We start from the raw sequence: 23390 nt of genomic DNA, 5'->3' as shown, positions 1-23390 counted from the left end.
AACCTTCTTTATGTAGTAAAACCAAATAATTATAAAAGCTAAAGGCCAACAGTTACATAGGAAAGCATCAAATATTAAATAAGGCTTTTATCCAAACCAAAGAAAAAGAAAAAATAAGTTATATATATAATAAAATTAAGAATAAATCTACAGTTTCACCCTTATATTAAATCTTCAATTTGCACCCTCGAGTGAAAGAGATTGCAGCTTTTGCATCCAAACAGTGAAAATTGAGGCATATTTGAAGTGGGGTTTGGATAGAAAAGGATAAAGATAGTTTCTGAGGCAGCAAAGACTTTGCCGCCGGTGAAAGAATTTCATAAAACCATACGCTAAACAGTTATCAGAACTCTGCACTTGAAGGTTTGCTGCTTCCCGAGCTACTTTTGTTATTGATACTCAGAAAGGCATAATGGTTGTTTGTGGTTCAAGGACTCATATTGGCCATTTCGTTGGCAATATGACTGCTAGGCGCCTGCAGTGTAGTTTGTCAGTAAAGAGTTGTACTGTTTCTTACAACAAAAGAGGCTTTCAAAATGTTAGTAACCTAACATCAGTTTAGGAAACAAAGGACGGCCCAATAACTTCATGCTTTACTAATATTTACGACTAATGTTGCAAAGAGGAGGACAAACCTCAATCCACACAAAGGCTTTGGATTGGAAGGTTTTTGCAATTTATCCCAAGAATGTTTCTTTTCTGAAACTGCCTCTGAGGCTTCTAATGTGTTTTCTGATAATTCTAAGGGCATGGAACAAGTTGTAGATGTTGTTAATTCTTCTGAAGCAAAGATCCCCTTGCAGCTAAACTCGGGATCTTTTCACCTACCTCATCCTGCTAAAACAAAAACTGGTGGAGAGAATGCTCATTTTATTTGTACCCTTACACCAGTAATCGGTGTAGCTGATGGTGTTGTGGATGGGCTGATCTTGGTATTGATGCTGGACTATATGCCCATGAATTGATGTCTCACTCTTTATCTGCAATTCAAGATGAACCAAAAGGTTCTGTAGACCTAATCAGGGTGCTGGAGAAAGCTTACGTGAGAACAAAAGCAAAAGGCTCTTCTACAGCGTGTATTGTTGCACTCACTGAAGGGGGGTCTTTATGCAGTAAATTTAGGAGATAGCGGATTTATGTTGGTTAGAAATGGATGTGCTGTATTTAAATCCCCTTCACAGCAGCATGGGTTTAATTTCCCAAATCAACTAGATTGCAATAATGCAGGTGATTCACGTAGCTCTGCCATGGTGTTCAAAATTACTGCTCTACCTGGAGATGTCCTAATTGTCAGTACAGATGGGCTTTTTGATAATTTGTATGAAGAAGATATCAGTGGAGTTGTATTTCAGGCCATGGAAGCTGGCTTAGGGCCTCAGATGACTGCTCAGCGGATAGCAGAACTGGCACAACTAAGAGCAATGGATCATACTAAGTCTTTGCCTTTCTCTGATTGAGCTCGTGAGGCTGGATTTGATTACCATGGTGAGAAGCTGGACAACATCACTGTAGTTGTTTCTTACATAACAGAGTGAAATTGAAAATCCATACCATGTTGCAATATTCAGAGACACTATTGGAACAGAATCAACAGCTGGAGGAGAGTCATACAATACAACAACCCATAAATTCGAGGCATCGGTTAGAATTTTGGCATTTTGATTTGTGTGTAAAACAAAGACAGGAATGAGATGGCGTCAGCAGCATCTTGGGTCTAGCTTAGTTCACCTCAGTTAGATACAAGTGTTTTACTTTATAAAATTCAAATAGCATGTTGGAATCATTAACATTTATTTGATGAAGGATTTTTTTCTGTAAAAAATAAATTAATAAAAGCACATGGAAAAGTATCAAGAACTACAACATAATCCATGAAGCTGATCATGAATGCAACTACAATCCAAGGTGATCTGAGAAACAGATTACAAACTATGGTGGTGCTGAACAAGTTTCTGATAAAAATGATGTGCGCTTTTATGCTCCCTCAGCTACCTAAAGTAACTTGGAAGAGCCTAATAGGGCATCCTAGTATTCATCCACAACATAAATTCTTTCTATGGTTGGCTCTACTAAAGAGGCTTGCTACAGTTGACAGATTACAGAAGTTCGGTATAGATGTTCCTCCTACAATCCAAGGTGATATGAGAAACAGATTACAGACTATGGTGGTGCTTAACAAGTTCCTGATAAAAATGATGTATGTTTTTATGCTCCCTCAGCTACCTAAAGTACCTTAGAAGAGCCTAACAGGGCATCCTAGTATCCATCCACAACATAAATTCTTTCTATGGTTGGCCCTACTTAAGAGGCTTGCTACAGTTGACAGATTACATAAGTTCGGCATAGATGTTCCTCCTACATGTGTATTCTATCAATCTGCTGATGAAACAAGAGACCACTTATTATTTGAATGTACTGTTACACAAAGCCTATGGCATAGGATGCTAATATGGGTGAGCATACAGAGAACAAATGGTACTTGGCAGGATGAAGTACAGTGGGTTGTTAAATGGGCAAAGAAGAAATCAGGAAAAGGGAGTATAATCAGCTGCTTGTTTGGTTTGGTGATATGGCAACCCATGCTGATACAGATGACACAAAATCGTTGACACGACATACAACAACAAAAACCTGATCAACAAGTTTGAAAAGGGAACTATGAAGAGTAGAGTAAATAGTTTACTATTTTGATAGGCTATGTAAAAGGAGTCGAAATAATTTTCGATTTTCTTCTGGTTATTTGATACATAGAGAAACAGTGGGTGAGCACTGTTTGCTTTTGTAATGAGCTAATTTGGTATAAGTAAAATTGTTATATTTACCCAAAAAAAAAAAAAACAATCAAAAAAGAACTCTAGCTACAAGACTGAAGAGTCCCAACCAATTGGTCTAAAGTGTCGTTGCAGCCATTCTGAGATCAGAGAAATCATAATTGTCAATAAAAAGTTCATGCAGATCAAAAGCATCAGCATTTAAACTAGTTAAGATGGAACAAGATAGTACAGCACAGTTACTCAGAGAAACAGAAGAACAGAGGACCTAATTCTTGAGTTCCAAGAGTTCAACACAAAATGTTGCCCTCCTTCATAGGGACAATTTCTACATCAAGATGAAAATGAATGTGCTATAAACTTTGATGACAAAAGGAAAGCATAGAGCAAAACCCCATCAATTAAATAACTAAGCATTACCAACAAAATTAATTAGCAATCAAGATATATCTAATTAAAGATTAAGAACTACAAAACCTACTGAAAAATGAGAAAGAGATCTAATATCTGCACTGTTAACTACCAACAGGAAGAATAAGTACGCAATTCGCAATGAAAACGAAAACAGAAACTAAAGGCAACTGGCACATTCATAAATTCAATAAGAATTCGATTAGACATGAGCAAAAACCTTGCAAGCAATCGCAATTCTCCGCCTCTTTACGAACAACATCAATCAACTCAGCGCCTTCAGTATAATGACCTTTCGCCCAGTTATTCCCAGCACCAGACTGCCTAAACACAAAGTTATCAAGACTGAAGATTTGTCAATACGAACCAGATCTGATACTATCCATAGTACCAAGCTCTAGATCCATAAGAACATAATCCACCAGAAGCTTCATTGAAATAAACATTGATACGTTCTAGCTGAAGATCGGACTCACCGGTAGGATCAACACTGTGTCCATCACAGATAACTTCCCAGAAAACACCAAGTTATCTCTCACGCTCCTATAACGGCTATATGGAGCGTTGTATTTTAAGTAGAAAAAAAAAGTGTGAGAGGTATCATTTTATTTTATTTATTTTAGTAATGAAAGCATTTTATTGGGCTATATTTTTTATTTTTTTTTGGTTTAAAGGAGCTATACAAACTAAACTAGATACGGGCTCGTGCCAATATAATATTATTTTACTTGTTTCAATTTATGTGATAATGATAAAACTAAGAGAACCAATTAACTTTTTATATGATTTTTTAATATTTTAAGTTGTTAATTGTTATGATTTATAGGACTATTAACTTAATTTTAAAGAAAACATCTGTTACTTCGTTTGTCCAAATTTATGTGGCGCATATGGAATTTTGATAGGCAAGCAAAATTTACTATTTTTTAAAAATATTTTAAGTTGTTAATTAACATAATTTTTAATTAATATATGTTACTCTCTATGTCTCAATATATATTTTTAAATAATCTTAAGGTGTTAATTATTGTGATTTTCGATAATATAAAAATACAAAATAACTACATAAAGTAAGACGTATTTAGCAAAATACACATATATCTAATTACATTTCTTTTGGTATATATATATCAAATTGTAATAGAGTTTGTTAAGTTGTCTTCATCATGGAAAGAACATTTTGTCTCATGGCCGGGTAAATTACTTGTTAGTATATCACTTGTCAGAAATATTTCTTTTCAATACCAAAATGTTTCTCTTCCAAACGCCAAAAGAAATCAATTTGGTTGTATTTTCTGAAAGATTAAGAACATATCTTACTCTCATTTTATGAAAATCGATTATGCGTTTATGCTCAGGTCTCTGTAGCTAACTCCCAATGCTCGTCTTTAGGAAGCAAAATTTTGAGAATTTTCATATATGCTTCCACTGTTTTGCCTTTGCCTCTGTATGCGTTTGCTTGATTTCCACATATTATTGTAGTTGATCAATTTGATGGCACGTACGGAAGCTACTTCATAGCTACAATGGGATTGATGTGCAAGTCCAGCATCTCAGAGAACTATAAGTAACACTTAAATCTTTTTCCTTCTCACATTCTCTGTGCATTGCTTTTGTTTCCTTAGGTCTCCTGCAACATCTCGTATCCGTGCGAAGATGCTTTACGCCACCTCTAAAGATGCATTTAGAAGAGAACTCGATGGTTTTCATCTTTTTATTATGAGATTCAGGCTACTAATCCCACAGAAGTTGATCTTGAAGTGCTGAAAAAACGTGCTCACTGAGCCATCTTGCAAAAAATACTATCTTTCCTATTATAAGGAACAGAACTCCCAGGGCCTTACTATCATCATCCAGAGGTGTATCCAGGATTTCGGGATGATGGGTGCATTATTACAAAAAGGTTGATCTAAAATATAAATTTGATCGGTTGGACATTTAGGTTCTTATTACTGAAAACCGTTAAAATTAATATTATAGGTCCAAAACTAATTAAAATGTCAAAAGTGTTACCAATAACTATTTAGAGAGGTGTTATCTAATTTTACAAAGAAAAATAAAACAAGATGAATATAAAATTTAAATTTCTAACCTCACGTAGAGAGGTGCACCCAATCATCATCGCATTATATGATACTCCGAATATGGGTTCACACATCTATATTTCAATATTTTTCAAAAATATAACACTACTATATATGATCTCGGGAGGGGAGCATGGGTTCATGTGAACCCGGTGACCCCTCCTTGGATACGCCTCTGTCATCATCATAGTGATTAGTGCCAATATCTTATATATCGTCGTGTTTCTCACAGAGGAAAATTCTTCTTAAATAATTGGGCATCTGGGAAGGCTGATTTCCAGCTAAGCATTTTAGCTTGTTAGTGTATATGGTGTTGGCATTGTTTTGCTTTTTTCTCAGATGTTTGAACACTTGGGAACCTGCATAATAACATAATATCAGTGGTTGCCAATTTTCCAATTGTGAACTATACAAGTATAGAATTCATCGTTTGTCCTCTCTTATCCTATTTCTTCAGCTATAAATATGTCTTTCGTTAAAATCAACATCTAATGCTCAATTAAGAATGGTAAAACTTTTATAAGAAGATACCACTTTTTTTTAAGATCATAAAGAGTTGAAAAAGACAAGCATTGGGAGTAACTACTTTTAGACAGGAAGAGTTATACTAATATAATGCATCCAATTATGGAGTATATATGACACAAAACATATGGAATTCTGAATTGGAATCACGAATTGGATTCGAACCAATATTGTATGAAAATGCTTTCAATCAAATTAGATGCTAAACAAATCATTAAGCAAAAAAAAAAAAAACCTAAACATTTTAAAACAGAGAAATCTAGCATTTTGTTAGAAAAAATCACGGTAGAAAAGAGTGCATTCCATACAAAGAATAAAGAAGCAGTGGTCAATCACATGCTTGTGAACCCGCAGCTCAAACTTGTCCCATGTAAATGAAATATTTAGTACTACCGCAGTAGACAACAAGTTGAGCCACGTATATCACATTCATACTTTCATAATTTAACTGTTACAACTTTGACTTAATTTTAGACAAGTTAGGGTTATCTAGGAAAGTTTTCACCTGATTTATAACTGTTCCAATTAGAGAATTCTTGCTGTTGACCAAACAGGACTCAACAAAAATATCAAAAAGGAAATATTTTTTAACTCAACAAAGAAGATGAACATAAAAAGTCACTTGGATTCACATACATCCACCGATAGGTTCAATTGAGGCAATGTCCTTCCAACAAATCATGCTCTAATTTTAAAGTATCTATGTTACATAGGCACACACAATACTATGTCTGTGAGAAACTAACTTCAACATAGTAAGCTTCAGAAACTTGGACAACCCACTAAGCCCCAAGAAAATACTGGAATAATTCAAACATGAAAAGAAAAAATGAAACCTAGATCATACAATCACAAGATAAGATCACTCAAAGAATCAATACACATGATAGTACTTCTTTACAGGGAGACTTGGCAGTGGACAGTGGTAATGTGAGGAACCTTTTTGGACATCCACACAGACACTTTCAAATTAATTAATGCTCTGAATAAAACAAAGGGGTCTAATAATATCACATAATAATACCATCACATACTTTACTGACCGTAATTCATTCAAAAAACGTAAAGGAAGTGACCAAGAATTGCCATGAAATTATGAGTATATCTCCAGAAGCAAACGATGAGAGAAAACAAAGAACAAATCCTTATATTTTAGACTACTTAAACTACTAAGAGATACAAGGATATTAATCTATTCAGAAGATATGTCATGGCTACACACCAAACTTTCAATATATGGATAAGTTACTGTACATGAGTGGAAAACTTGAACAAGCTATTAACACAATTTAAACGCAAAAAGAGCAAATCAATATAAATCAAAGGGGACCTATTAGGCAGTAATATACTCCCTAAAATAAGACTTCGAACCGAACTAAAAAGTAAATAGATTAAGGATTAAACTAGCATATACTTAAACAAACCTTGAACTACATTCTGAAAATTAAGTTAAACCATGCGCAGGACGTGAATAATGAAACATCAAGACAAAACCATAAGAGAACAAGCATGAATTTCAAACATAGTTTCAAATTCATACAACAAGCATCAAGTCGAACACAATATGACCACAACAAGTTTATCCTAAAATTTGTATATGATCGAACTAAACAAGAACAAAATCATAATACCAAATAAACAAAAAAGAAACTATGAAAAACCAAGCTATAATGCTGAAACTAACCACAAGCAGAACAGAGAGAAACTAAATGGGAATAAATTACCTTATTCGAAGCAGAGTTCTTGGATGACGAACTAAGAAAATGCTTCTGCCACCACTAGCAAAAACCTGATGCAAAACTTGAGAGAAGTCACGATATATTCTCGTGGATCTATCGGATCTGTAATGTAGCCAACAACAACAACGATTGTCCCAGGTGTCCTCGAGGCTGCCTGCCTTGAGGCGGGACCCCATCCCCCTTTGCCTCAAGGCGGGTCCCTGTCCCCCTCCTCCTCAAGGCCGCCTGCCTCGAGGCAGACCCCCGCGGCCGCCTACCTCAAGGCAGGCCCCCGCCCCCATCCGCCTCGAGGCAGGCCTTCGCCTTGAGGCCACCTACCTCGAGGCCGCCTGCCTCGAGGTAGGCCCCTGCCTCGAGGTCACTTATCTCGAGGCGGTCCCCCGTCCCCCTTCCCCGAGGCCTTTTAGAATTGCTATGTATTTACTAATCGTCCTCGTCCTCTTGGTGATATATATTTCCAGTTCCACCTCGGAAGCGATGACACAATATTTCCTTTGACAAGTTTATAGCGTGAATGTAAATAGGATTGGTAGGGGCTGAGGATAATCCCACTACCACTTGCTCATGTTGGTCTTTTCATTTGGTTATTGATACTAGTCACATTGCGAAATTGTGCTTCTGCCTTTTGCTAGTAAATTGCATTACTGAATTTGCCTTCCATTTTTACTTGAAAATGCGAACATTTGCCCCTCGAGACTAACACACACGTCGTCACAGAGACCCACACCATTAATAAGATCATCACGGATGCCCACAAAATTTTTTGGCTAAAAACCCGTCGGGATCATATATCACCAAAAATTCAAGGACTATAGCACACGTATAATGGAAAATTCGATATTTCCCGCTCTGGGCCTCATTTGAACTTGAAAATGCTGGCGTTTGCCCCCCCCCCCCCACACACCATTAATAAGATCACCAACAGACACCTCTAATCACTATTTTTTCTGTAGTGACACTATATATAATATTAGATCAAAAAACTACCTAAATACCTTGTGTGACTATTATTCTATATAAATAAAAATATAATAAGATAAAAAAGCAAAACAAATTAAGAAGTTAACCGGATAGATCTCGAAAAAATACCCATGATCAAATTTTTTTTGCGTCTATCGGATATCCGAGTAAAAAGTTACGATCCTTTGAAGTTTTACCAGATTGAAACTTGAAAAAGTAGTTGTAAATTAGTGAAATTTCAAACGGTCATAACTCTGGAATCGGATGTCCTTTCAAGGCGATTTTTTTTTGAATTTGGGTATTTTTTTGAGATCTATGCGACCAAACATCCGTAGGGCGGTTTGACTGAGACGATTTTTTGAAAAACATTTTTTAACCCATTCAATTTTGACCTTCCCTTAATTTTGAAGAAAATTGTAATTCTTTATTGCTAAGAATCTGATAAAAGAAAATTGATTTTTGAGTTTGAAATACTTTGATAATGCATATATGAATGTCAATTTTAATGCTAGATAAACAATTTTTTTGATAACAACTTTTATCTCGAAAATTTTAAATTTCCACCAATTTTGCATAAGGATTTTTGTTCCTTAAATAGGTATGTGAAAAGGATTTGATTAAACAAAATGGATTAGGAGTTGGAAATTCCATTTTAATACATAAGTGAAGTCCATTTTAATACTAGGCTTTTGACCGAGCCAAATTTTTGAAACACAGATTTAAACCCATTCAATTTTGAATTTCACCCAATTTTGTAGAAAATTGTAATTCTTTTTTGCTAAGAATCTGATAAAACATAATTGATTTTTGAGTTCAAAAAACCTTGGTAATGAATATGTGAATGTCAATTTTACATAAGGATTTTTCGTTCATTTATACAAAAAGATTTGATGAATGAAAATTGATTTTAAGTTAGAAATACCTTTTTCGAAATCATTTTCGGGCTCGTTTGACCTTGTAAATGGGCCGTTTTGGCCGTCAGGGCCAATTGGCTCCATAGTTAAGGTCTAAACGGACGTCCATGAAATTTTTTGACAAAAATGACTTCGAAATTCCGGATCACCAAAAAACATGGTGAACTATAGCACACGAAAATCGATAAAATGGGGGAGGGGGGGTTACCTGCTATGGGGATCATTTGACCTTGTAAATGGGTCGTTTTGGCCGTTAGGGACAACTAGCTCTATATCTAAGGTCTTAACAGACGTCCATGAATATTTTTGGCAAAAAAGACGTCGGAATTCCGGATCACCAAAAAAGATGGTGAACTATAGCACACGAAAATCAATAAAATTGGGGGTTTACCTGCTTTGGGGCTTGTTTGACCTTGTAAATGGGTCGTTCTGGCCGTCAGGGCCAACTGACTCCACAACTAAGGTCTTAACGGACGTCCATGAAAATTTTTGGCAAAAATGACGTCGAAATTCTGGATCACCAAAAAAGATGGTGAACTATAGCACACGAAAATCAGCACAATTGAGGGTTTACCTGCTTTGGGTCTTGTTTGACCTTATAAATGGGTCGTTTTGGCCGTCAGGGCCAACTGACTCCATATCTAAGGTCTTAACTGATGTCCATGAGAATTTTTGGCAAAAATGACGTTGGAATTTTAAATCACCAAAAAAGTTGGTGAACTATAGCACACGAAAATCGGTAAAATGGGGGGTTTACCTACTTTGGGGATCGTTTGACCTTGTAAATGAGCCGTTTTGGCTGTCAGGGCCAACTAGCTCCACAACTAAGGTCTTAACGGCTGCCCATAAAATTTTTTGGCAAAAATAACGTCTGACTTCCTGAAATAGGGGGTTTACATGCTTTGGGGATCGTTTGACCTTGTAAATGGGCCGTTTTGGCCGTCAGGGTCAACTAGCTCCATAGTTAAGGTCATAACGAACGTCCATTAAAATTTTAGGCAAAAATAACATCGAAATTTTGGATCACCAAAAAAGATGGTGAACTATAGCACACAAAAATCAACAAAATTGGGGGTTTACCTTCGTTGGAGCTCGTTTGACCATGTAAATGGGCTGTTTTGGCTGTCAGGGCCAACTGACTCCAACGCTATGGTCTTAACGGATGTCCATGTAAAATTTTGGCAAAACAAGACGTCGAAATTCTGGATCACCAAAAAGGATGGTGAACTATAGCACACGAAAATCGGCAAAATGGGGGGTTTATCTACTTTGGGGATCGTTGGACTTTGTAAATGGGCCATTTTGGCCGTCAAGGCCAATTGGCTTCATAGCTAAGGTCTTAACGAACGTCCATGAATTATTTTGACAAAAATGATGTCACAATTCCGGATAACCAAAAAATATGGTGAACTATAGCACACAAAAATCGGCAAAATATGATTTACATGCTTTGGGGTTCGTTTGACTTTGTAAATGGGCCGTTTTGGTTGTCAGGGCTAACTAACTCAATAACTAAGGACTTAACGGACGTCCATGAAAAGTTTTGGTAAAAATGACGTTGGAAATCCGGATCACCAAAAAAGATGGTGAATTATAGCACACAAAAATTAGCAAAATTGGGAGTTTACCTGCTTTTGGGATCGTTTGACCTTGTAACTGGACCGTTTTTCCCGTCAAGGCCAACTGACTCCATAGCTAAGGTCTTGATGTACGTCCATGAAAATTTTTGACAAAAATGACGTCAGAATTTTTTATCACAAAAAAAAATGGTGAACTATAGCGCACGAAAATCGACAAAATAGGGGGTTTACTTTGCTTTGGGGCCCGTTTGACCTTGTAAATGGGCCGTTTTGGCCGTCAGGGCCAACTGGTTCCATAGTTGAGGTCTTAAAGGACGTTCATGAAAATTTTGGTAATATGACATCAGAATTTCGGATCACCAAAAAGGATGGTGAATAACACACAAAAATTGGGAAAATGGTGGGTTTTCCTGCTTTGGAGATCGTTTGACCTTGTAAATTTGCAATTTAGGCTGTCAGGGCCAACTAGCTCCATAGATAAGGTCTTAGCGGACGTCCATAAAATTTTTTAGCAAAAATGACGTCGGAATTCAGGATCACCAAAAATGATGGTAAACTATAACACATGAAAATCAGCAAAATGGGGGGTTTATCTTCTTTGGGGCTCGTTTGACCTTTTAAATGGGCCGTTTTGGCCGTCAGGGCCAACTGGCTCCACAGCTAAGGTCTTAACGGATGTCCATGAAAATTTTTGGCAAAAATTACGTCAGAATTGCGGATCACCAAAAAAGATGGTGGACTATACCACACGAAAATCAGCAAAATAGGGGGTTTACATACTTTGGGTATCCTTTGACCTTGTAAATCGGCCGTTTTGCCCATCAGGACCTACTAACTCCATATCTAAGGTCTTAACGAACGTCTATGAAATATTTTGTCAAAAATGACGTCGAAATTCTGGATCACCAAAAAAAGTGAACTATATCACACGAAAATCAGCAAAATGGGGGGTTTACCTACTTTGGGGATCGTATGGTCTTTTAAATGGGTCGTTTTGGTCGTCAAGGACAACTGGCTCCATAGCTAAGGTGTTAACGGATGTCCATGAAAATTTTTGGCAAAAAATAACATCGAAATTTCATATTAGCAAAAAAGATGGTGAACTATAGCAAACAAAAATCTGCGAAATATGGGGTTTACCTACTTTGGGGCTCGTTTGACCTTGTAAATGGGCCATTTTGGCAGTCAGGGCCAACTGGCTCCCTATCTAAGGTCTTACCAGACGTCCATGAAATTTTTGGCAAAAATGACGTCGGAATTTCGTATCACCAATAAAGATGTAGAACTATAGCATACGAAAATCGGCAAAATTGGGGGTTTACCTACTTTGGGTCTTGTTTGACCTTGTAAATGGGTCGTTTTGACCGTCAGGGCCAACTGACTCCATAACAAAAGGTCTTAATGGATGTCTATGAAATTTTTTGTCAAAAATGACGTCAAAATTCTGGATCACCAAAAAAGATGGTGGACTATATCACACAAAAATTGGCAAAATAGGGGAGTTCACTTGCTTTGGGGATCCTTTGACCCATTAAATTGGCCGTTTTGGCCGTCAGGGCCAACTGGATCCAAAGCTAAGGTCTTAATGGACGTCGACAAAATTTTTTGGCTCAAATGACGTCGGAATTCTGGATCACCAAAAAGATGGTGAACTATAGGACACGAAAATCAGCAAAATGAAGGATTACCTGCTTTGGGGCTCTTTTGAACTTGTAAATGGGCCGTTTTGGCCGTCAGAGCCAACTGATTCCATAGCTAAAGTCTTAATGGACGTCCATGAAATTTTTTGGCAAATATGACGTCGCACTTCCGGATCATCAAAAAAGATGGTGAACTGTAGCATACGAAAATCGGCAAAATAGGGGTTTGCCTGCTTTAGGGTTCGTTTGACCTTGTAAATGGGTTGTTTTGGCCATCAGGGCCAATTGGCTCCATAGGTAAGGTTTTAATGGACGTCCTTGAAAATTTTTGGCAAAAATGACGTCAAAATTCCGGATCACCAAAAAAGATGGTGGACTATAACACACGAAAATCATCAAAATAAGGGTTTACATGCTTTGGGGATTGTTTGATCTTGTAAATAGGACGTTTTGGTCGTCAGGTCCAACTGACTTCATAGATAAGGTCTTAACAGAAGTCCATGAAAATTTTAGGCAAAAATGACATCGGAATTCCGGATCACCAAAAAATATTGTGAACTATAGCATACGAAAATCGGTAAAATAGGGTGTTTACCTACTTTGGGGATCGTTTGACCTTGTAAATGGGCCGTTTTGGCTATCACGGCCAATAGGCTCCATAGCTAAGGCCTCAACATACGTCTTTGAAAATTTTAGGCAAAAATGACGTCGAAATTCTGGATCACCAAATAAGATTGTGAACTATAGCACACGAAAATCGATAAAATGGGGGATTTATCTGCTTTGGGGATCGTTTGACCTTGTAGATGGGACGTTTTGGCTATCAGGGTCAACTGGTCCATAGATAGGGTCTTAAAGGATGTCCATGAAAAAATTTGGCGAAAAATAATGTCGCATTTTCGGATCACCAAAAAGATTATGAACTGCACACGAAAATTGGCAAAATGGGAGGTTTATCTACTTTGGGGATCATTTGACCTTGTAAATTGGTCGTTTTGGCTGTCAAGGCCAAATGGCTCCATAGCTAAGGTCTTTACAGACGTCCATGAAAATTTTTGGCAAAATAACGTCATAATTCCGGATCACCAAAAAAGATAGTAAACTATAACATATGAAAATCTGGAAAATGAGGGGTTTACCTGCTTTGGGGATTGTTTGACCTTGTAAATGGGTCGTTTTGGCCGTCAGGGATAACTAGCTCCATAGCTAAGGTCATAACAGATGTCTATTAAATTTTTTGGCTAAAATGATGTCGTAATTTCGGATCACCAAAAAAGATGGTGAACTATAGCACACGAAAATCGGGAAAATGGGGGGTTTACCTGCTTTTAGGTTCATTTGATCTTGTAAATGGGCTGTTTTAGCCGTCAGGGCAAACTGACTCCATAACTAAGGTCTTAACGGACATCCATAAAAAAACTTGGCAAAAATGACGTTGGAATTTCGGATTACCAAAAAAGATGGTAAACTATAGCACACAAAAATTGGCAAATTGGGGGGTTTACCTGCTTTGGGGATCGTTTGACCTTTAACGGACGTCCACGAAATATTTCGGCAAAAATGAGCTCGTAATTCCAGATCACCAAAAAGTCCATGGACTATAGCACACGAAAATCGACAAAATAGGGGGTTTACCTGATCCGGGGATCGTTTGACTTTGAAAATGGGACGTTTTGGCCGTAAGGGCCAACTGTCTCCATAGCAAAGGTCTTAACGGATGTCCAAGGAAAAATTGGCAAAACTGAGGTCGGAGTTCCAGATCACCAAAAAAGATGGTGAACTATAGCACATGTAAATCGATAAAATGGGGGGTTTACCTGCTCCGAGTATCGTTTGACATAAAAAATGGGTCTTTTTGGCCGTAAGAGCCAAGTGGCTTTATAGCTATAGTCTTAACGGACGTCCACAAAATATTTTGGCAAAACTGAGGTGGAAAATCCAGATCACCAAAAAAGATGGTGAACTATAGCACATGAAAATTGGTAAAATGGTGGGTTTACCTGCTCCGGGGGTCGTTTGACCTTGAAAATGAGACGTTTAGGCCGTGAGGGCCAACTAGCTCCATAGCTAAGGTCTTAACGGATGTCCACAAAAATTTTTGGCAAGAATGAGATCGAAATTCTAGATCACCAAAAAGTCCATGAACTATAGCACACGAAAATTAGGATAATGGGGGGTTTACCTGCTCTGGGACTCGTTTGACCTTCAAAATGTTACGTTTAGGCCGTGAGCGCCAACTGGCTCTATAGTTAAGGTATTAACGGCCGTCCAAGAAAATTTTTGGCAAAAATGAGGTCAGAATTCCAGATCACCAAAAAGTCCATGGACTATAGCACACGAAAATTGTCAACATGGGGGGTTTACCTGCTCCGGGGCTCGTTTGACCTTTAAAATGAGATGTTTTAACCGTGAGGCCTAACCGGCTCCATAGCTAAGATCTTAAAGGACGTCAATGAAATATATTGGCAAAAATGAGCTCGAAATTCCAAATCATCATAAAGTCCATGGACTATAGCACACGAAAATTGGTAAAATGGGGGTTTACCTGATCCCGGGATCGTTTGACCTTGAAAACGAGATGTTTTGGCCGTTAGGGCTAACTTGTTCCATGGTTAAGGTTTTAGCGGACTTCCACGAAAAATTTTGGCAAAACTGAGCTCGGAGTTCCAGATCACTAAAAAGTCCAAGGATTATAGCACACAAAAATTGGCAAAATAGGGGGTTTACCTGCTCCGGGGTTTGCTTGACCTTGAAAATGGGACTTTTTGGCTTTGAGGGCCAACTGGTTCCATAGCAAAGGTTTTAACGGACGGCCAAGAAAATTTTTGGCAAAAATGAGGTCAAATTCCGAATCACCAAAAATTTCATGGACTATAGCACACGAAAATCAGTGAAATGGGGGGTTTACCTGCTCCGGGGCTCGTTTGACCTTGAAAATGGGACTTTTTGGCTTAAAGGGCCAACTGGCTCCATAGCAAAGGTTTTTAACGGACGTCCAAGAAAAATTTTGGCAAAAATGAGCTCGAAATTTCAGATCACCAAAAATTCCATGGACAATAGCACACAAAAATCGACAAAATATGGGGTTTACCTGCTCTAGGGATCGTTTGACCTTGAGAATGGGACGTTTTGGCCGTGAGGGATAACTGTCTCCATACGGACGTCCATGAAAATTTTTGGCAAAAATGAGATCGAAATTCCAGATCACCAAAAAGTCCATGGACTATAGCACACGAAAATCGGCAAAATGAGGGGTTGACCTATTGTGGGGAACGTTTGACTTTCAAATCAGGATGTACTGGTTGTGAGGGCCAACTAGCAACATAGTTAAGGTCTTAACGGACGTCCATGAAAAATTTTGGCAAAAATGAGGTCAGAATTCCAGATCACCAAAAAGTCCATGGACTATAGCACATAAAAATCGGCAAAATGGGTGGTTTACCAACTCCGGGGATCGTTTAACCTTGACAATGGGACATTTTGGTCGTGAGGGTGAACTGGATCCATAACTAAGGTCTTAAAGGACATCCACCAAATTTTTTGGCAAATATGAGGTTGAAATTTCAGATCACCAAAAGTCCATGGACTATAGCATACAAAAATTGGTAAAATAGGGGGTTTACCTGATCCGGGGATCGTTTGACCTTGAAAATGGGATATTTTGGTTGTGAGGGCCAACTGGCTCCATAGTAATGGTCTAAAAAGATGTGCACGAAATATTTTAGCAAAAATGAGGTCAGAATTCCAGATCACCAAAAAGTCCATGGACTATATCCCACGAAAATCGGTAAAATGGGGGTTTACATGCCGTGGGGCACGTTTGACTTTCAAAATAGGACATTTTGGTTGTGAGGGCCAACTGGCTCCATAGTTAATGTCTTAACGGATGTCCACGAAAAATTTTGGCAAAAATGAGGTCGGAATTCCAGATCACCAAAAAGTCCATGAACTATAGCACTCGAAAATTGGCAAAATGGGGGGTTTATCTGCTCCGGGGTTCGTTTGACCTTGAAAATGGGATGTTTTGGATGTGAGGGCCAACTGGCTCCATAACAAAGGTCTTAACGGACGTCCACGAAAATTTTTGGCAAAAATGATGTCAGAATTCCAGATCACCAAAAAGTACATGGACTATAGCACACGAAAATCAGCAAAATGGGTGGTTTACATGTTGTGCGGCACGTTTGACTTTCAAAATAGGATGTTTTGGTTTTAAGGGCCAACTGGCTCCATAGTTAATCTCTTAACGAACGTCCACGGAAAAATTTGGCAAAAATGGTTTGAATTCTGGATCACCAAAAATTTCATGGAGTATAGCACACAAAAATCAGTGAAATGGGGGGTTTACCTGCTTCGGGGCTCGTTTGACCTTCACAATGGGACATTTTTGTAGTGACGGAGAACTCTCTCATAGCAAAGGTCTTAACAGACGTCCACGAAAATTTTTGGCAAAAATGAGGTCTAAATTCCAGATCACCAAAAAGTCCATGGACTATAGCACACGAAAATTGGCAAAATGGGGGATTTACCTGATCCGGGGATCGTTTGACCTTGAAAATGGGATGTTTTGGCTGTGAGGGCCAACTGGCTCCATATCAAAGGTCTTAACGGACGTCCAAAATTTTTTTTGCAAAAATGAGGTTAGAATTCTAGATCACCAAAATGTCCATGGACTATAGTACACGAAAATCGACAAAATGGGGGGTTTACCTGCTGTGGGGCACGTTTGACTTTCAAAATAGGACGTTTTGGTTGTGAAAGCCAACTGGCTCCATAGCTATGGTCTTAACGGCCGTCCACGAGAAATTTTGACAAAAATGAGGTCGGAATTCCAGATCACCAAAAACTCCATGGACTATAGCACACGAAAATTGACAAAATGGGTTGTTTACCTACTGTGGGGAATGTTTGACTTTTAAAATAAGACGTTTTGGTTATGAGGGCCAACTGGCTCCATAGCTAAGGTCTTAAGGGACGTCCACGAATAATTTTTGCAGAAATGAGGTCGAAATTCCAGATCACCAAAAAATCCATGGACTATAGCACACGAACATCGGCAAAATAGGGGGTTTACCTTCTCCGGGCCTCGTTTGAACTTCAAAATGGGAAGTTTTGGCCGTGAGGGACAACTGGCTCCATAGCTAAGGTCTTAACAAACGTCAATGAAAAATTATGGTAAAAATGAGGTCGGAATTCCATATCACCAAAAAAGATGGTGAACTCTAGCACACGAAAATTGGTAACATATGGGGTTTACCTTCTCCGGGGATCGTCTGACCTTGAAAATGGGATGTTTTGGCCGTGAGGGCCAAATGGCTCCATAGATAAAGTCTTAAAGGATGTCCATGAAAAATTACGGCAAAAGTGAGCTCAGAATTCCAGATCACCAAAAATTCTATGGACTATAAAAAATGAAAATTGGCAAAATAGGGGGTTTACCTGCTACGGGGATCGTTTGATCTTGCAAATGGGACGTTTTGGCCGTGAGGGCCAACTGGCTTAATAGCTAAGGTCTTATAGGGCGTCCACGAAAATTTTGGCAAGAATGAGGTCGGAATTCTAGATCACCAAAAAGTCCATGAACTATAGCACACGAAAATTGAGAAAATGGGGGGTTTACCTGCTCTGGGGCTCGTTTGACCTTCAAAATGGGACGTTTAGGCCGTGAGGGCCAATTGACTCTATAGCTAAGGTCTTAACGAACGTCCATGAAAATTTTTGGCAAAAATGAGGTCGGAATTCCAGATCACCAAAAAGTCCATGGACTATAGCACACGAAAATTGGCAAATTAGGGGGTTTACCTGTTGTGGGGCACATTTGACTTTCAAAATAAGACGTTTTGGTTGTGAGCGCCAACTGGCTCCATAGCTAAGGTCTTAACGGACGTCCACAGAAAATTTTGGCAAAAATGAGGGAATTCCAGATCACCAAAAAGTCCATAGACTATAGCACACGAATATCGACAAAATAGGGGGTTTACCTGCTCCGGGGATCGTTTGACCTTGAGAATGGGATGTTTTGGCCGTGAGGGCTAACTGTCTCCAGAGCTAAGGTCTTAACGGACGTCCACGAATAATTTCGGAAAAAATGAGATAGGAATTCCAAATCACCAAAAAGTCCATGGACTATAACACATGAAAAATGAAAAAATTCCTATTTCCCGATTTGTGCCTCGTTTGAACTTGAAATAACCAATGTTTGTCCCTCCAAACCAACGCGCGCATTAAGTAGGTCATATGTGCAGAAAATGGTGAGCCTTTACATATTGTTCTCCTAACTCTCTACAGATGGTTTCGTAATGATTCTGCAAAAAGTCGACCAAAAATCATATCACCAAAATATTCTTGGATTAACACACGAGAAATTTAGAAAATCACTTATTTCAGGTAAAATGACTCTTAAATACCCAAAATATATGGGGGGAAATGACGAGGCTAATTGAAATATATCATTAGGTCAGATGTGTATGGTAAGACATTTTAAAAGTCTAAGTGTACTTTCAAGTACTATTCCCTCCGTTCATCTTTGGTACTTGATCATTATATTAAAAATATTTTTTGAAACTTGGTTGTTCAATTTGAAAAATCAAGAAATAATTTATCAATTTGTATTTATTTCACCTTTATTATTAAATTTGATATTCGTTTTACTAATGAACCCTGCAATGTGTCAATTCAAATTTAATCATACTCCAATATAAACATCAAATATTGAGTGAAAAAAAAAAACGTAACAAAAGAAAGAAAAATGTATGACCATTCAATTTTAGGTATATATCGAGGACAACTGAAAAGTCAGTAAGAGTAAATGAAACATTTAAAGAAACTGTCCTAAAATCATAATTTTTTTTATTAACAAATATGAAAGAAAAATAATAGTAATTAATTTTCAGTTCCTGAATTATCGATATGCTTCTGGTTAACAATGTCTTGCAATTGAGTGCCATTGAATGGATGAAAGGATTGCTTTAACATCGTTTTGCTTTTATCATACTTAGAAAGGATTCGAACCCAAATATTTTTTTTCTCAAGGGTTTGAGTCCATTTCTTGAATTTTTATCTGCATTTTGAGTATCTTTTTCCCTAATACACATCGCAAATTTGCTAAATTTCTTCAATCCTACTGAAGAAGGTTAATTTCTATTTATATATATATGAATTTTTAGTCATATTATTTGTATCGTCACCATCGTCTTATTTTATTTTAGATTGGAGAAACAAATGCACGATTTTGAGTGAAAGAAAACATCTTCTTTAGTAGCATTTAGAAGAAGAATGGCCGCAAAGGTGAAAGGCTTTTTAAAGGCCTTGGGTATTTCTCAGATGTTTGGTGAGAAATTTCGATTGTTATAGTTATTGTTATTGTTACATTATGATACGATTGATATATTGCGGTTAATTGATTGATTTAATAAAAAATGTGTCAGAAGAGGAAAAAGAACCAGAAATGCAGATTGGACTTCCTACTGATGTAAAACATGTCGCCCATATTGGATGGGATGGACCATCCATTGAATCTCCCAGCTGGGTAATTATTATTATGATTATTATTTTAGGATAATGTTTTTATTGGTAATTATAAAATGAATGTGTTGTGGCAGATGAAAGAATTTAAAGAACCAGGGAAATTTCATACAGCCCCTTTGGGTCCTCCACTTGATGCTAATGATCATCCAGATAATAGATCATGTGCTTCTGAAGGTAATTTTCTTTCCACTTTTCATATGGTTACCGTATGATGGGGTCGACTATATAAATCCACTTTGTATCCATAGTCTAATAATTGTCGATACAGACAAATGTAACGTTACAAAATAGAACTTTGTGTGAGATGGTTCGTTTATGTACCATTTGAAAAACCGACATGAGATGAAAGAAATTCAAGTTGATTCTATTGCGACTCTTCTTGAATTGCAGATGCAGATGCGAACCAAAAGTACAAGAATGCAAATTCTTCATTACCCGACGATCAACCAGAAGTGACAAAGACATCAAGGCGTCATTCGTCATCAGAAAATAGGAGTGGGGGTAGTAGTTCTCCAAAGAAAGCCAGGAGCACCAGGCGACATAAAGAGTCGTCTGATGGTACAAAAACAAGCCGACATAGCCGGCCTGGATCAGGTGGTGGTTCTGATTCTCCAGCAAGGGACCTTCCGGACATACCTAAAAAGACAAGACGGAAGAAATCCAAGGAGGATGGTGGAGTGAGCTCCGGGAGCTCATCCCGGACCTCTAAATCAAAAGGCATATCATCCTCTAGTACAACACCAATGGATCCTGGACAAGACACAGAATATGACAATTCCATTTTAAGTTCAAGAAACAATGAGATAGATAAAGAGTAGTGAGCAAAACAACAACTTAACATGGACTCAAAATCAGTCAATTTTTTTGTGTAGTCAAGTAAAAAAAATGGGCACCTGTTTTGATAATTAGAAACTGTTCTTCCTAGTCTTTTTTTTTCTTCCTTTTTACTCTGAATCTATCATAGCACAATACATCATTACCTTGTATCCATATTACATTTGCTTCTTAATAGATTTTTCTATTGATAATATGATTTGTCATTTATGCACTCAATAAACAATACACTGGAAAATGCAACATTCAATACATTGCAATTACAAACTATATGAATCTTCCTTAACTTTATAATTACACCTCTTAGCTTCTTTCATCTTGTGAACACACAACAGGAAAAATGCAGAAAGAAAACTCTACTAAAACCGAAAAGTTTCTATCAACAAGTGCTATATCAGAACACATTCCAAAATTTCCCTATACTTAAAAAGTCATTAGTCAGTATATGTCCAAGATTGTCTACTAGCACAGGAGAAACAAAATTCCAAGAAAAAAGACAACATGGGAAACAGGCACCAGTACCAAAGATGCCCCAGAGAATGGGACAAATTTGGCACTAATAGCATTGTTGCACATTTTTAGTAGCCTCAAGCTAACACTAACATTAGATATTCTCAAGCCTTCATCTACACAGAGTTGAGGATTGCCTCCCAACTTCAACTTTTCTCCAACTTTGGATACAAATTTTGGAGAGAATGGAAGTCTACCACTCAAATTATTGTTCTCCAAATGTAACTCATTCACATATTCCAATGCCCCAAACTCTTCAGGCAATGCCCCTTCCAGCTTGTTATTTTCAAGCCCCAAATAACATATGTTTTTCAAGTACACCCCCATAGAAACAGGAATGTTCCCAACTAGTCCTGTTTTTGATAAGCCTAGCCCCACAATACCCTCAAGATTCTCCCATATTTCTGGAATTTCCCCTCCAAGATAGTTTCCACTTAAGTAGACTTCCTTCAAACTAGACATCTCAGCCAAAAACAATGGAACCCCAGAATTTGAAAAGTTATTGTAACTCAAGTCCAAAAACTCCAAACTCTTCAAACCCTTCAAACTTTGAGGGATTTTCCCAGTAAGCTTGTTGTAACTCAAGTCAAGTTTCAAAAGTTGAGTAAAGTTCCCTATAGATTCAAGAACACTACTTTCAAGCTCATTTTGACTCAAATCAAGAATCTTGAGTTTCTTCAATGTCATCAACCCTACTGGAATTTCACCACTAATCTTGTTTCTTGATAAAGTCAGCTGCTCTAAATTGACCAAACCACCAACCCCATTTGGGATTTCCCCATAAACACCACTCCCACTCAAAACCAACCTCCTCAAACTCATCAAGTTTCCAACTTTATCACTTAAAGAACCAACAAGACCTGGATTCTCCAAGAAAACCACCTCCTCCAAAGAAGAAGGCAAAGATCCAAAGTCAATCAAAGAAACCTCATTTTCAGTAAAACATTTGTAAACAAAAATCTTTCTTAGATAAGAAAAAGGGGCAAAAAGGGAAGCATTAAGTGTGCTATTAGGAGTACAAGGTGGATTAGGAGCATAATCTGAAACATAACCAAGACTAATCTCAGTTACATGAGGAGTAAATGAGTTTGTAGTGGAAACAAAGTAATCACAAATAACCCCATGTGGGGAAGAAGAACAGAGATCATCAGGGAAAAGGGAACGCCAAGAGACATCAGAGTTAATGGATTCAAGAACATTGTACACTGCTTCTTGTTCCACCATGTTGAGAGCAGAAGGCTGAGAAACAACAAACATGATGAAATAAGCATAAAAACACAAAGTCAGAACAAGAACAGAGAGTTTAGAGAAGAAAGCCATTTTGCTTTAGAAAATTGTGAAGTTTGAGAAATGACAACGAAACGGTGGTGATAAAGAAGGGGTATTTAAGGGGGAGAAAATCATAAACATGTCTGTCTTGAAAAATGAAAGAGAAAGAAGGAATCCAAAAGACAGTTTTTTTTTTTTTTGCAGAGATTTGCTTTACTGTTAACATGCTACGTTCTGTACCCCTTATGGTCAAATGACCGATTTGCCCTTTTTATGGCTTTTTGTCTGTCTGTCCTCTAAAGCTTCTCTACCTATTTTTTTTTAATGATAAATTATTATTTCGTTTCAATTTAAATGATACATATTCAAAAATACAAAGATTTTTAATACTTTTGATCCAAAAAAAAAACACTAAAGTAGGTTGAGAACATAAGATCTCATGTTCAAATTTCAGTAGAGATAAAATTACAATAGTAGGTAATTCTTTTAATCTGTCTTAGCTTTGGTGCATAGAATTGCATGATATATGATCTATGTTACTGGTTGGCGATTATAGATATTTCGTGAAATTAGTTAAAGTGCACGAAAACTGGTTTGAACACCACAATTATCAAAAAAAAAAAAAA

The 23390-nt window shown here is 37.5% G+C and overlaps 2 protein-coding genes and 1 pseudogene across 3 annotated transcripts; 2 read left to right on the top strand and 1 right to left on the bottom strand.

Annotated features, from left to right (window-relative positions):
• The first annotated feature begins 181 nt into the window (after window positions 1-181).
• On the top strand, window positions 182-1706 carry LOC125871510 (probable protein phosphatase 2C 55; annotated as a pseudogene).
• A 17874-nt stretch (window positions 1707-19580) lies between these two features.
• On the top strand, window positions 19581-21055 carry LOC125870970 (CRIB domain-containing protein RIC8-like). Of its 2 annotated transcripts, none has more exons than XM_049551527.1 (5): window positions 19581-19756; window positions 19833-19954; window positions 20055-20152; window positions 20226-20325; window positions 20542-21055. In XM_049551527.1, the coding sequence occupies exons 2-5, from the start codon at window positions 19900-19902 to the stop codon at window positions 20967-20969; spliced, it is 681 nt and encodes a 226-aa protein (XP_049407484.1). In that variant the 5' UTR covers window positions 19581-19756; window positions 19833-19899; the 3' UTR covers window positions 20970-21055. The 2 variants fall into 2 exon arrangements, with proteins under 2 accessions (XP_049407484.1, XP_049407483.1); XM_049551526.1 differs by having other exon boundaries at window positions 19585-19756; window positions 20052-20152.
• A 190-nt stretch (window positions 21056-21245) lies between these two features.
• LOC125870967 (piriformospora indica-insensitive protein 2) lies at window positions 21246-22945 on the bottom strand. The gene has a single exon (XM_049551524.1). The coding sequence runs from the start codon at window positions 22813-22815 to the stop codon at window positions 21448-21450; it is 1368 nt and encodes a 455-aa protein (XP_049407481.1). The 5' UTR covers window positions 22816-22945; the 3' UTR covers window positions 21246-21447.
• Window positions 22946-23390: the final 445 nt, after the last annotated feature.

The sequence above is a fragment of the Solanum stenotomum genome, chromosome 7 (assembly GCF_019186545.1).
Source record: "Solanum stenotomum isolate F172 chromosome 7, ASM1918654v1, whole genome shotgun sequence".
In the NCBI taxonomy this organism is placed as follows: domain Eukaryota; kingdom Viridiplantae; phylum Streptophyta; class Magnoliopsida; order Solanales; family Solanaceae; genus Solanum; species Solanum stenotomum.
Note: the sequence above shows the minus strand (reverse complement) of the source record. Positions and strands in the feature narration are given on the sequence as shown.

Excerpts from the sequence above, each read along its gene's own strand:
- LOC125870967 (XM_049551524.1), bottom strand. The coding sequence starts at position 22,815 with ATGGCTTTCTTCTCTAAACTCTCTGTTCTTGTTCTGACTTTGTGTTTT.
- LOC125870970 (XM_049551526.1), top strand. The coding sequence starts at position 19,900 with ATGGCCGCAAAGGTGAAAGGCTTTTTAAAGGCCTTGGGTATTTCTCAG. Across the intron at positions 19,955-20,051 it reads GGGTATTTCTCAGATGTTTG|AAGAGGAAAAAGAACCAGAA; the intron begins GTGAGAAATTTC and ends AAAATGTGTCAG. Across the intron at positions 20,326-20,541 it reads TAGATCATGTGCTTCTGAAG|ATGCAGATGCGAACCAAAAG; the intron begins GTAATTTTCTTT and ends CTTGAATTGCAG.